This window comes from Hylobates moloch, unplaced genomic scaffold, assembly GCF_009828535.3.
Source record: "Hylobates moloch isolate HMO894 unplaced genomic scaffold, HMol_V3 SCAFFOLD_19, whole genome shotgun sequence".
Taxonomy (NCBI): Eukaryota; Metazoa; Chordata; class Mammalia; order Primates; family Hylobatidae; genus Hylobates; species Hylobates moloch.
Window position 1 is genome coordinate 35,595,803 of NW_026652294.1, and position 13,351 is coordinate 35,609,153.

The 13,351-nt window shown below is 58.4% G+C and overlaps 1 protein-coding gene across 4 annotated transcripts in view; it reads left to right on the top strand.

Annotated features, from left to right (window-relative positions):
* Window positions 1-13,106, top strand: part of SPNS2 (SPNS lysolipid transporter 2, sphingosine-1-phosphate) — a 39,271-nt gene extending 26,165 nt beyond the window's left edge. Inside the window, exons 3-13 of one of the 4 annotated variants that reach the window (XR_009211043.1) lie at window positions 143-279; window positions 6,027-6,178; window positions 6,445-6,511; window positions 7,810-7,952; window positions 8,230-8,382; window positions 8,497-8,686; window positions 8,996-9,061; window positions 11,264-11,362; window positions 11,451-11,614; window positions 11,992-12,152; window positions 12,655-13,106. Coding sequence is in view for 2 of the 4 variants with exons in the window: in XM_032137920.2 (XP_031993811.1) it covers window positions 143-279; window positions 6,027-6,178; window positions 6,445-6,511; window positions 7,810-7,952; window positions 8,230-8,382; window positions 8,497-8,686; window positions 8,996-9,061; window positions 11,264-11,362; window positions 11,451-11,614; window positions 12,106-12,148 (1,214 nt within the window). In the remaining 2 variants the exon portion in view is untranslated. Of the gene's footprint in view, window positions 1-142; window positions 280-6,026; window positions 6,179-6,444; window positions 6,512-7,809; window positions 7,953-8,229; window positions 8,383-8,496; window positions 8,687-8,995; window positions 9,062-11,263; window positions 11,363-11,450; window positions 11,625-11,991; window positions 12,153-12,654 lie in introns of those variants that run through there. The other 3 variants (XR_004245286.2, XM_032137920.2, XM_058431286.1) reach the window with 3 other exon arrangements.
* Window positions 13,107-13,351: the final 245 nt, after the last annotated feature.

Consider the following 13,351-nt stretch of genomic DNA (forward strand, 5'->3'; position numbering starts at 1 on the left):
AGGTCGGGCTGAGGTTTCCTCTCTGGGCTGCTTCCTTGGTCCTTTTGCTCCACAGACTCTTGGCCTCGAGCTGGCATGAAATGGGCCGGGAGGCTGGGGCGCAGGGACCTGGGCTGCCTCTCAAGCTCTCTTCTCCCTGCAGTGTTCATCTGTAGCTTCATGGTGGCCGCCCCCATCTTCGGCTACCTGGGCGACCGCTTCAACAGGAAGGTGATTCTCAGCTGCGGCATTTTCTTCTGGTCGGCTGTCACCTTCTCCAGCTCCTTCATTCCCCAGCAGGTGAGGCCCGGCCCGGCTTCTCTCCCACCCCTGTGTCCTGGTCCCTCTGGTGAGTGGCTAGTCTTATTGGCCTGTTGAAGAATCCAGCCCAGGGCTTCCAGCTCCTTTGCTTGAACCCCACTATCTTCCCAGTGCAGAAGGATGAGGTGGTCTTCGGGTACTTTTATAAACCAGCCCGGCGGCTGGGGCCTTCCCCACACTGGCCTGACCTGAGGGCCTTCCAGCCCGTGTGGCCTCCTGACTCTTTCTGAGCGTCCCTCTGATTTGGGATGGATGCAAAGAACAAGTCTGGCCTAGGAGTGATGGCCTTGCGTCCTAGTCCTGGCTCTGCCATTACCTGGCTGTGTGACCCTGGGGGAGTCACTGCCCCTCTCCGATTCTTGCTCAGTTTATGCTTGGTCTGATGACCAGCTAACTTCTTGGACTGACGTCCCAGAGAAGCAAACATCAATTCAACACAAACAAGAGTCTTCTCGTTTAGCTCTCACAGGTCTGGGCTTGAATATCCCAACTTTGTTGCCTACTCAGCTTTGTGACCTGGAGGAACTTACCCTTAATCTCTCTGAGCCTCAGTTTCCTCATCTTTAAAATGGGGATAATACTTCCCAACTCGAAGGTTTCCCTTGAGAAGCAGCTGCGCTGTGAAGGTCCAGACACTGGAACACGGCGAGTGCTCAGCCAGTCATTGTTCCTGTTCCTCCTTCCAAAGATGAGACTGTTGCCTTGTGAGGTAGTGAGTTCCCCATCTCGAGGAGTATTCAAGCAGAGAGTGGCAATCACATGGTGGCTGCTGTAGAGAATGATGAAGGAAGAAGGGGAGAGCATGATCTGTCTTCAAGGAGCTTTCAGGATAGCCCTGTCCTTGGGAACACCCAGGCTTCAGGATAGGAAGATTTGACAGGAGCTCCTGTGCTCAGAGCCTTCAAGAGGTGTAGAAAAAATGCTGAGAGTCCTCACTAAAGAGACAGCAGTCTCTTGAAACCCATGGGTTCAGGGAGGGCTTCCTGGAGGAGGTGGCATTTGCGCTGGGCAGGCAGGACTGTGAGATTAGGCCTTTTGGTGAAGGTAGCATGGGCAGAGGGAGCCAACCCACTGATGCAGAAATGGTGGAGGGTGTTGAAAGATTGAGGATTGGGCCAGGTTTGATGGCTCATGCCTGTAATCCCAGCGCTTTGGAAGGTCGAAGCGGGTGGATCCCCTGAGGTTAGGAGTTCGAGACCAGCCTGGCCAACATGGAGAAACCCCATCTCTACTAAAAATACAAAAATTAACCGGGCATGGTGGTGCATGCCTATAATCCCAGCTACTTGGGAGGCTGAGGCAGGAGAATCATTTGAACCTGGAAGGTGGAGGTTGCAGTGAGCAGAGATCGTGCCACTGCACTCCAGCCTGGGTGACAAGAGCAAAACTCCTTCTCAAAAAAAAAAAGAGAAAGATTGAGGATTGCATTTTCACTGGAAAGAAAGCAAGGACTGGGTCATGGAGAACCTTGAATGCCAGGCTAGAGGGCCTGGGCTTCCTTCTGTGGCAGTGCTGAGCTCTGGAAAAGTTTGAAGAACAATGGCGGGGTCAGATTTGGGTTGATGGTGGGGACATTGGAGGGAGGGCAGAGAGAATCGGCAGGTTTGCCAAGGACATCCTTGCTTCATGGGGCAGCTTCACGGAGGAGGGTCAGGTCAGGTCAATCTCCAGGCCCAGGATGGCAAGCAGAGCCTTGTGGCCACAGACAAAAATAAGGACTGGACCAGAGGCCTCCAGGGCCCCTCAGGACCTCGTCTTGCCCCTGGCCAGGCCCCTGGTCACCAACCTCTGAGGCTGCTCCTGGGACTGACCAAGTAAGTCTAGGACCACCGTGCCAGGTCCGGGTCCATCTCTGGGTGTGTGGAAGGAGACAGAAGATAAGCAAAGGCAAAGAGAGAAACAGGTCACCTCCAATGAATCCATAAATTCATTGCAATCACAATTTGCATCCCATAGGGGTTTCTGGTAGACCTTGGCAATGTGATTCTGAAGTTAATTTGGCAGAGAAAACTCCGAGGAACAGCCAAGAGCATTGTGAAAAAATAACAGTGAAAGGGGATTTGCCTCTCAGTTATCAAAATACGGTGATTGTAACTAAAACAGCAGAGGGATGGACTAAGATCAATGAACCAGAGTCCTCCTTTCTGTGGGGATTTAGTGTAGGATGAAAGTTGCATCTCAGGCCGGGCGCGGTGGCTCACGCCTGTAATCCCAGCACTTTGGGAGGCCGAGGCGTGCGGATCACGAGGTCAGGAGATCGAGACCACAGTGAAACCCCGTCTCTACTAAAAATACAAAAAAATTAGCCGGACGTGGTGTCGGGCGCCTGTAGTCCCAGCTACTCGGAGAGGCTGAGGCAGGAGAATGGCGGGAACCCGGGAGGCGGAGCTTGCAGTGAGCCGAGATTGCGCCACTGCATTCCAGCCTGGGCAACAGAGTGAGACTCCGTCTCAAAAAAAAAAAAAAAAAAAAAAAAGTTGCATCTCAAATGAGTGGTTTGGGAAGAACTATCTATCCATCTGGATTGAAAGCAAAGTTTGGCCTGTGTTTCAAACCATCCTGCAGAATAAAGTCCTGATAGGGGAAAGTAAAGCAAAAAGCAAGCTCTTAAAATCTAGAACTATAAATCAACAAGAAAAAGACAAATAACTCAGTAGAAAAATGGGCAAGGGATAGCTACAGACAGTGTCAGGAGAAGATACCCAAACGGCCAACACGTGTAGGAAGAGACAGTGCTCAGCTTCTCTAGTAATCAGGGAAATGCAAATTAGAACAACAACGAGATACCATTTCACACCCGTCAGATTGGCAACAATTAAAAAGGCTGACAATACCAAGTGTGATCAAAGCTGTGGGGAATCGGGGACTCCAGCCCTGCTGGTGGGAGTGTAAATTGGTAGAGCCTCTTTGGAGAGTGAAATGGCAGGATATTGTAAAACTGTTTATCTCCCGTGGCCCAGCCTTCTACTTGGGGTATATATCCAAGACAGAAACTCCAGCTTGTAGACACATGCATGGAAGAAGCACTGTAATAGCACAAAAAAAAAAAAAAAAAAAAGCAATCTAAATGACCATCGCTGGGTGTGCACAGATTAATGGTGTGTGTGAGTCTTTTTTTTTTTTTTTTTTTAGACGGAGTTTCACTCTTGTTGCCCAGGCTGGAGTGCAGTGGCACAATCTCGGCTCACTGCAACCTCCGCCTCCCAGGTTCAAGCGATTCTCCTGCCTCAGCCTCCCAAGTAGCTGGGATTACAGGCGCCCGCCACCACACCCAGCCAATTTTTGTATTTTTAATAGAGATGGGGTTTCACCATGTTGACAAGGCTAGTCTCGAACTCTTGACCTCAGGTGATCCTACCACCTCAGCCTCCTAAAGTGCTGGGATTATAGGTGTGAGCCACCATGCCCGGCCCTGTGAGACTCAACAGGAAAAGAATGAACTAGATCTTAATTAACCAGCATAAATGGGTTTCAAAAAGAGAAGAACGAGGGAGCAAAAGCAAGTTACAGGATAAGATGCGTGGAGGGTTTCCTTTCATGTTCATTTTATTTTTAAATGTTGTTGGTTTGTTTGAGACAGAGTTTCGCTCTTTCGCCCAGGCTGGAGTGCAGTGGCGCAATCTTGGCTCACTGCAACCTCTGCCACCCCCTCCCCCACCACCGGGTTCAAGCAATTCTCCTGCCTCAGCCTCCCGTGTAGCTGTGATTATAGGTGCCTGCCACCATGCCCGGCTAATTTTTGTATTTTTAGTAGAGAAGGGGTTTCGCCATGTTGGCCAGGCTGGTCTCGAACTCCTGACCTCAGGTGATCCACTCACCTTGACTTCCCAAAGTGCTGGGATTACAGGTGTGAGCCCACCATGCCCGGCCTTAAATGTGTTTTTGAGACAGGGTCTTGCTCTGTCACCTAGGCTGATATGCAGTGGTGTGATCACGGCTCACTGCAGGCTTGACTTCCTGGGCTCAACTGATCCTCCTGTCTCAGTCTCCTAAGTAGCTAGGATGCACCACGATGTCCCGCTGATTTTTATCTTTTTTTTTTTTTTGAAATGGAGTCTTACCCTGTCACCCAGGCTGGAGTGCAGTGCAGTGGCACAATCTTGGCTCACTGCAACCTCCGCCTCCTGGGTTCAAGCAACTCTCTGCCTCGGCCTCTCCAGTAGCTGGGATCACAGGTGCCCACCACCACGCCCGGCTAATTTTTGTATTTTTAGTAGAGATGGGGCTTTACCATCTCGGCCAGGCTGGTCTTGAACTCCTGGCCTTGTGATCCACCCACCTCGGCCTCCCAAAGTGCTGAGATTACAGGCGTGAGCCACTGCGCCTGGCCCGATTTTTATCTTATTTTTAAATTTTTTTAGCGATGAGGTCTCGCTATGTTACCCAGGCTGGTCTCGAACTCCTGGCCTCAAGCAATCCTCCTGCCTCAGGCTCCTAAAGTGCTGGGATTATAGGCATGAGCCCCCATGCCCAGCCTCACGTTTGTTCTTTAAAAGCACACAGGGGGCCGGATGTGATGGCTCGCGCCTGTAATCCCAGCACTTTGGGAGGTCAAGGCAGGCAGATCAAGAGCAACCTGGCCAACATGGCAAAACCCCGTCTCTACAAAAATTCAAAAATTAGCTGGATGTGGTGTCAGGTGCCTATAATCCCACCTCCTCAGGAGGCTGAGGCAGGAGAATCGCTTGAACCCGGCGGGGCAGAGGTTGCAGTGAGATCGTGCCACTGCACTCCAGCCTGAGCGACAGAGGAAGACTCCGTCTCAAAAAAAAAAAAAGAAAAAAAAGAAATCGATGCAAAAGAGACAAATGACCCAACAGAAAAACAGGCCAAGGCTGTAGGCAGGTGATTCCCAGGAAGAGAAACAGAGGCGAGGAGCTAAGGGGAGATGGGGAGAGGGAGACGGGGAGAGAGAGACAAGCACGAAGGGGTCGGAGATGCACCAACCCAGGCAGCACCTGCAGGCACAGCAAGCCAGGAGCAAGGTGAGCAGATGGAGAGAAGTCAGGGAGACCTGGGGAAGGGCTGGACGTGGGCGATGCTGGCCAGATGGGTGGCCAGGGTGGGGCTGGGGAAAGATGACCAGGCTGGGTTCTCAGGCCCCGGGCAGCTGGGGGACGGAGGGAACAGGTCCACATCAAAGGGGTCGTGGTACCAGCAGCTGGCAGGGCCCCACCCTTCCCCGCTCAGCCGGGCTTTGCCCTTTGATGTGTGCAGGGGGAGGTGCTCTGGGTGCCCTGGGCTTCCCTGCCAACTCCCCAGTCCCCACTTCACACTGGGCCCTCAGTGCTACCAGGGTTGGCCCAGCCACCCGGCTTGGGAGAGACACACAGAGTGGAGGGTGGTGGCTTGAGGCTCCCCAAGTGGAGTCAGAACCAGGGAGGGGTCTCCCAGGTGGTGGTGTAGTGGAGACATAGGCTTGTGTCCCCAGTGCCTATGAGGACACAGGGGCCTGCCTGGGCCATACCACTCTCAAGCTGGGATAGTCCCGTCCCATACCAGCACTGGGCCGGCCAGGCCCCATCAGACTCACTATACAGAGGGGCAAACTGAGGCCCGGAGTGGCTGGGGGAGGTGGTCTTTACGGAGGTGCAGCCCACCAGCACCCTCGCCCTTCTCTCCCCTGGCTCCTGGGCCCTGCAGGGGGAGAGAGCAAAGTGGGAACTAGGGATGAGAGGCAGACAGCGGGTAGTCAGTCCCCCAGCATCCTCCACGCCTCCCCACAGTACTTCTGGCTGCTGGTCCTGTCCCGGGGGCTGGTGGGCATCGGTGAGGCCAGCTACTCCACCATCGCCCCCACTATCATTGGCGACCTCTTCACCAAGAACACGCGCACGCTCATGCTGTCCGTCTTCTACTTCGCCATCCCACTGGGCAGGTGAGAGCCAGAGATGCCAGGGTCTGGGTGAGGATCTGGGCAAGGTTCCCTTGGACTTCTGAGTGCTCCCACTCCCTGGGGTTCTAGCCCACGCAGGCGCCCTCAGAGAGCCAAATGTGGGCGGTCAGCCTTTGAGAAACTCCTGGACCTGCTCCCTGGCCAGCTGGCTGGGTGGGGAGGGTGGGCAGCCTGCCTTACAGACCAGCAGGCACTCCCTGTCCCCCAGCCCGTCTCTGCTCAGCCTGACATGTGTCTCTTCTCTGCAGTGGCCTGGGCTACATTACTGGCTCCAGCGTGAAGCAGGCAGCCGGAGACTGGCACTGGGCATTGCGGGTAAGCCCTACGTCCCTTCCCATGAGAACACCCTCCAGTCCAGACCTCGCTCCAGGGTTGCCCAGAGATGTAGTCCAGGCTAGGACCTAGGCCTCCAGGATTCCTCCCCCAGCTGCCTGGACTCTGAAATCCCTGCCCTTCCAGATTAGTCCAGATTGAGGTGTCAGAGCCAGACACAGCCCCACCGCCCTCAGGGTCCCCAGGCTGAGGGTTGGAATCTCCCGCCCGGGAGTCCCAGGTTGAGAGAACCAAGGATTCTCCCACCACGTCAGGAAATTCCAGGTCCGTGGCGGTGCTTCCTGCTTCCAGCCCTGGCACTGTGCTAGGGTAAGGCTGGGACAAGACCTCTGTGTGGGGGCCCCAGGGTCTGGAGCCACTTCCTGTCTCGCTGGGTTTGGGGCAAGTTACCAAGGCCCCAGGACAGTGCAATCGGAGGAAACAGAGATCCCCAGTCTCTCGGAGGAGCGGAAGCTTAAGACAAAGTGTTTTTTCCTAAAAGCAGGAAGGAAGCGGCCTCCGTGGAATTTTAGTGGGGGGGGGGATGGGGGGCAAGAGGGAGGTGGCAGGCAGAGGAACTCCCCAACCCAGGGGCTCCCATTCCGGGGGGGGGGGGGGGCATGGGGGAGTGTGTTCTGCAGGGCTGGTGAGATGGAATCCAGGCTGCCAGGGTGTCACTCTCCCATCCGGAGAGAAGCCTGGGGCCTTGGAGGTTCTGCTCTGGAAAATGGGCTGGACACGGGGAAGATCCAAAAGGGCTCGTGAGCCTCTGTGGGGCCTGCATGGGCCCCCCACCAAATGCCAGCTCACCTGATCTGTCAGTCTGACACTTCACACCCAGACAGCACCTTCCCAGGGCCCCGCTCCAGGAATTCCCTCCTCCCTCAAAGTCATCATCCCATCTGGCTGTCTATCTACTTATCTTCCATCCGTCCATCCATTTGTCCATCCCTCCCTCCCTCTCTATCCATCTCTCCATCTACCTCTTTAGCCATCTCTTCTCCCCTATCCATCCACCCCCTGCTTCACTCACTCACCCCTCCTTCTTCCTTCAGTCTGTCCGGCTTCCCTGCACCCTCCCCGCTCTGGTCCTGCCCCTGGTCTGGACAGGCCATCTCAAGCCTTCAGTCTCTTGACCGACCTCAGCTCTTCTCAGCAGCCCAGTTAGGAAGGCTGGACAGATACCTGCTCAGAGGAGAAACCTATGGCCCAGAGAAGGCATGACTTGCCTGAGTCCCTCCTTCTGCAGCAGGGACGAGGCTCACTGGGACCTGGTGTCCTAACTTCCTGCTCCCTGGCAGGTGTCCCCTGTCCTGGGCATGATCACAGGAACACTCATCCTCATTCTGGTCCCAGCCACTAAAAGGGGCCATGCGGACCAGCTCGGGGACCAGCTCAAGGCCCGGACCTCATGGCTCCGAGATATGAAGGCACTGATTCGAAAGTGAGTACCTCGGGAAGAGGGAGGGGTGCTGAGAGGGCCTGTCCCTGCAGGGCAGCCCACCAGCACCCTCAGCCAGACACCCCACCAACTCTGCTGTCTTAGTGCTGGGAGGGACATTTTGGCCCCTAGAATCGATTATTCCTGCAGCCTGAATCCTCACCCCTGGAGCCTGTAAGACGAGGCATTTTGGGGCCTCCTGTTCCCCCAGTGCATGGGGCTGCCTATGGGGGCTGAAGGAGGTCACTGAGCTCAGTGTCACTGCCTGGCCTCTCCCCAGCCGCAGCTACGTCTTCTCCTCCCTGGCCACGTCGGCTGTCTCCTTCGCCACAGGAGCCCTGGGCATGTGGATCCCGCTCTACCTGCACCGCGCTCAAGTTGTGCAGAAGACAGCGGAGACGTGCAACAGCCCGCCCTGTGGGGCCAAGGACAGGTGGGGCCCCGGGGGGTGGGCCTGGGGCTGGCGAGGGACCTCGGACAGGAGAGGCCCCTCAGCCTTAGCCCTGAGCCGCCTCAACTCATGCCCCACTGTCCTCTGTCCCCACAGCCTCATCTTTGGGGCCATCACCTGTTTTACGGGATTTCTGGGTGTGGTCACGGGTGCAGGAGCAACGCGCTGGTGCCGCCTGAGGACCCAGCGGGCCGACCCACTGGTGTGTGCTGTGGGCATGCTGGGCTCTGCCATCTTCATCTGCCTGATCTTCGTGGCTGCCAAGAGCAGCATCGTAGGGGCCTATGTGAGTGCGGTGGGGGGCAAGGGTGCTGGGGGAGCTGGGCCTGGGCCACGGGAGGGTCTGGAACAGGACATTCAGTCTGACTTGCTGGATGCTCCCTTCCCTCGGGGAGGCTCCTGTTCTCTGGCTGCCCCTGCTCATCCCCAGCCCGGCCACAGCCTATCCAGGGCCTCTGGGTGCCTCAAGGCTGTGGGCATGGCTTGAAGCCTCTGGATAGCCCATGAATGGATTTGGGCCCCCTGCCAGCAGCCAGTGTGTAGGGGGCAGAGGCTGCGGGGACCACTGATGGTGGCTTTGCATTCTCCTGGGCAGATCTGTATCTTCGTTGGGGAGACGCTGCTGTTTTCTAACTGGGCCATCACTGCAGACATCCTTATGGTAAGCCAGGCAGGCCGAGGTCACCTTGTGCTGCCGAGCCAGGCCTCTTGACCTCACAGGGGTGCCTGGGGAGGGCAGGTGAAGGGGTGGGAGAGCTGGTAGGGGGTTGGGGGGAAGGCAGGCCTGCCAGGAATGTGAACCCAGAGGCAGGGAGGGGATCAGAGAGTTTGGGGTCTGCCTCCGGACAGGGCCGGAAAACAGGGTTGGGCAGGCAGAGCGAGATGTGGAGACCTAGTGGGAGGGGGCGTCTCGAGGCTCAGGTTAGTGTCTGGGAGGCTGGCAGTGCCAGGCTGGCACCGAGGTGGTGGTGCCTGCCAGCACTCCTCCCCCCTGGGGTCTGAGCATCCATGGGATCTGCCCTCCCTACTCAGCCTGGCTCCCAGGCGTGCCTGCCCGAGTGCCTGCGGGTGGGGCCGGGTGGACAGAGGATGTCTTCACAGGGCCAACAATGGGCTCTAGACTAGTCAGCTGGGGACAAAGGGCTGTCTGAGCGGCCAGCAGGGGCTTGTGGCCCTGGGTGGGGATGGGAGCACCCTGGGAGGAGCCAGGAGTGGAGCTAGGAATTCATGGCCCTCTGGGGGTGGCAGGGGTGAGTGTGACACTTGGTCCCATGCCCAAGGATCAGCCTGGCCAAGGTCAGGAGGGGACAGGGGAGAGTGTCTGGGTGGTGTCAGGGCAGGCGCTGGGGCAGAGAGAGGAAGGACTCAGGGGTGGATTCTCAGGGTGCCTGGGTTTGGGTGCCCCAGCATGGGACAGCCCGGGAGATGAGTTTGCCAGGCACTGCGGCCCCTGCTGGCTCCTGCACTTCGGGAAGCCTGCCTTGCCCCACCCCAAGCCTCCAGGCGTATCTGCTTCCTCCTGGGGTGTCTCTCTGTGTCCTCCCGAGTCCATGGGCTGGGGTGGTGGTGGGGAGGTCTGACGCAGCTCTGAGCCTCAGCACGGAGCCAGGCGGTGGCAGGGGTGCTCCAGGGTCACTGCACAGGTCCAGAGTGAAGGGAGGAGTGAGTCTGTGCAGATCAAGTGCTGTTGGGGCTGGGCAGGACCCCCTCCCCTGCCTCCACCTCCAGGGAGCCCCTGACAGCTGCCAGCAGGGTCAGGGTCAGGGTCCCAGGGAAATCGTGTCCCAGTTTAACTGTCACAGTTTATTCCTGCTGGAAACGGGGCCACTTGTTTCGATTCAGGCCCTTTTCCACCCGCCCCCACCTCTCCCGCAATGGGGTGCCCCGTGGGTGCTGGCTGCTTGCACACTAAGGTTGGCACTCCAAAGAGGTGAGGCAGCTGGAGCTTGGGGCACAGGGGCTGCCTGGGCACCCACAGAGCTGGCTGTGCCTGTCCCGCCCCCGCCCCAGCCCCAGCCCCTCCTGACTCTGGCTTGCCCAGCTTTGAAGTGAACCTCCTGTGGGTTGGGGCCTGCTTGGTCTGATGGGGGTCTGGGGCCCAGCAGTGCCTGGCATTCAGTGCTGAGGGTGCCCAGGGGTGCGAGCAGAGGCTCTTCCAGGCAGGGGCCTGCCTCACTAGCTCCCATCCTAGGCCAGTCGAGGCCTTGCTTGGGCCTCAGGAAGGGGAACCAAGATGGGTCTTTAGCTTGATGGGAGGTGAGGACAAATGGCTGCGGCTGGGGTTCAGGTTCCCTTGGGAACATGTGCCTCTCCGGACTTCAGTGTCCCCATGACCCAGGGCCAAGGGCAGAAGCCAAGGCACCCTGGTCTCAGGAATGGAGCAGGAGCCGCGCCGGAGAGACGGCAGCGCGACCGTTCCTCATGGCTCGGAGGGCTCTGGGCTAATGGCCTCTAGTGACTGGCACCCCGGCAACCCCCAAAGTATCCTTCCTTGACCGCATGTAGCTGGGAGGGGGGGTGAAAATTCCCATTTCGGAGGGGTGTCCTGGGGGCACAGCAGGTTTGAGGCCAATGATGCTTTCAGTATGGGGTAGGTGGCAGCGGTCTGGGTTGGAGGTGTGGAAGCCCCTGGGGCTGAGAGGGCGACTGCAGCTATGTGTGGGTGGCAGGGGCTCAGGGAGGAGAGGAGCAGCCAGGCTGGGTGGGGTGGGCAGTAGAGGGGACTGTGGGGAGGAGGGCAGGGCCCAGGGGAGAGAGGTGTCAAGACACAGGGCAGGAGTGAGTCTGATGGTGTGGGGGCTTCAGAAGGGCCATGGCCCGGGCCTGGCTCCTCTGGCCGCTGACGTGCCCGCCTGTTCCGCAGTACGTGGTCATCCCCACCCGGCGGGCCACTGCCGTGGCCTTGCAGAGCTTCACCTCCCACCTGCTGGGGGATGCCGGGAGCCCCTACCTCATTGGCTTTGTAAGTAGCCCCGGGATGGGGCTGGCCTGGGGAGCCTGGGGGGCTTCAGAAGGGCTCTGCCCTGACGTCCACCCCCCAATCCTCACAGATCTCAGACCTGATCCGCCAGAGCACCAAGGACTCCCCGCTCTGGGAGTTCCTGAGCCTGGGCTACGCGCTCATGCTCTGCCCCTTCGTCGTGGTCCTGGGCGGCATGTTCTTCCTCGCCACTGCTCTCTTCTTCCTCAGCGACCGCGCCAAGGCTGAGCAGCAGTGAGTGGGGGTGAGGGGACACCCTGCTGCACCCGCTAGGAAGCAGGGACCGTGACAGCCACTGTGAGCCCTGCCCTGGGGTGGGTGGGGGAGGGTACACACCTCCCATGCACCCAGTGGGTGACCTGGTTGCTGGGGTCCAGCCCTGGGGCCTTCCCGTGCCTCTGGGGCTCAGTGCCAGGGTCAGCCTGGAGCTGTGGGAGGCCACGGGGGTGTCTGGTGGATCCAGCCTTGGGTTTGTCTCTGGACTTAGTGGTTTTCAAAGCTGGGACCCCTCCCCTTCCTCTCACTTTCTGACTTCTTTCTCCTTTCCTCTTTACTCCTCTCTCTCCTCTCCCCACCCCTGGGCTCTCCCATCTCCCCCTGGGGCTGACGAGGTCCCTGCCCAGCACCTCCGGTCAGCTGGCCCCCACGACGCGATGTGCCAGAGCAGTGCCCGGGCCCGGCCCCCGCTGATGCACCACCCTGACCCCCGCCCGTCTCTCCCCCAGGGTGAACCAGCTGGTGATGCCGCCCGCTTCTGTGAAAGTCTGAGGTGGTGAGTGCAGGCTGGGAGGCCCGTGGGGGCTCCCTGCAGAAAGGGGAAGGCCAGGGTTAGGCGACAGGGAGCACTTTTCCTCCGAGTCACCTCCTACCCCAGCACATCCCAACCCTGGGCTTGGTCTCTGAAGATGTTGCCAGAATTTACTGATGGAGCTATGGGTGGGACAGCAGGCTGCTCCTTCCAGTAAATCAGCTCCCCTTTCCTTCCTTCCAAGGGCTGGGTGGGGCCTCGCATAGGTCAGGGCCAGGACTGGCTAGGAACTCCCCACTCTGTCCGGATTTCTGTTCTTCCAAATCCTCCTAGATGTATCAGGGCCTGACTCCTTGGCCCTTCCCTCTGGGAGCTATAGCTTCCCAGCAGCACGAGACCCAGGGTCACAGCCGCAAGTCCAGGGGAAGGCTTGCGTCTCCAAACAGCAAGAAAAGGGAAGGAGGCAGGGCAGCCTTGGTATGGGCCCCACTAAGCCCCACTTCTGACCTGACACCCCTTTCCCCAGGTGCCATTGGGATAATGAAGAACCCACACTCCCACCTAGTCTGGGAGGTGTCCTACAGCATCCGGGACCGGCTGGGCTGCCCCAAAGCTTTCTGTGTGATCCACGGCTAGGCACCCACCCTCTCTGGCCCAGGCCTGCCGAGTGGCCCTGGCATCAAGAGGAGGCCATGTCCTCAGTTACCCTGGAAGGATGTGTGTGTTGGAGCCACACGGTTGGACAGATTCCCAGCCCTAGGTTTGGGCTGCAGGGCCCCTGGGGCCAAGGAAGAAGACAGCCCCAAGTGGGTGTCCGGGGAGCGCCTGGCCTGCCACCAGCTTATGTGATCTTGGGCAAGTCCCTGCCCTCCCTGGAACGAAGGGCCAGGGCGCTGGACTTTCCCCCACAACTTGCTGGGCAAAGCACGATCTGCAGCTTTGACGACTCAACAGACCCTGGACCATACAGACAGCAGGTGGCCCAGGCCTCAGGGCGGCAGTCCCGGCTTTGAGGCTCACGCGAGGGCCTGGTGTGCAGAGACCACTGCTCAGCTGGGCCTCGGACCTTGGGGGTATCGGACTGAACCTGGCAAATGAAGCTGGGCACCCAAGTCACTGGGTACTCCCTGGAGGACACTGTCTATCTCGGGTTGGCTCCCAGCCTGGAGGTCCCAGATGGGGACTGTTCTGATAAGCTGGCATCACCAGGGGTGAAGGCCCTG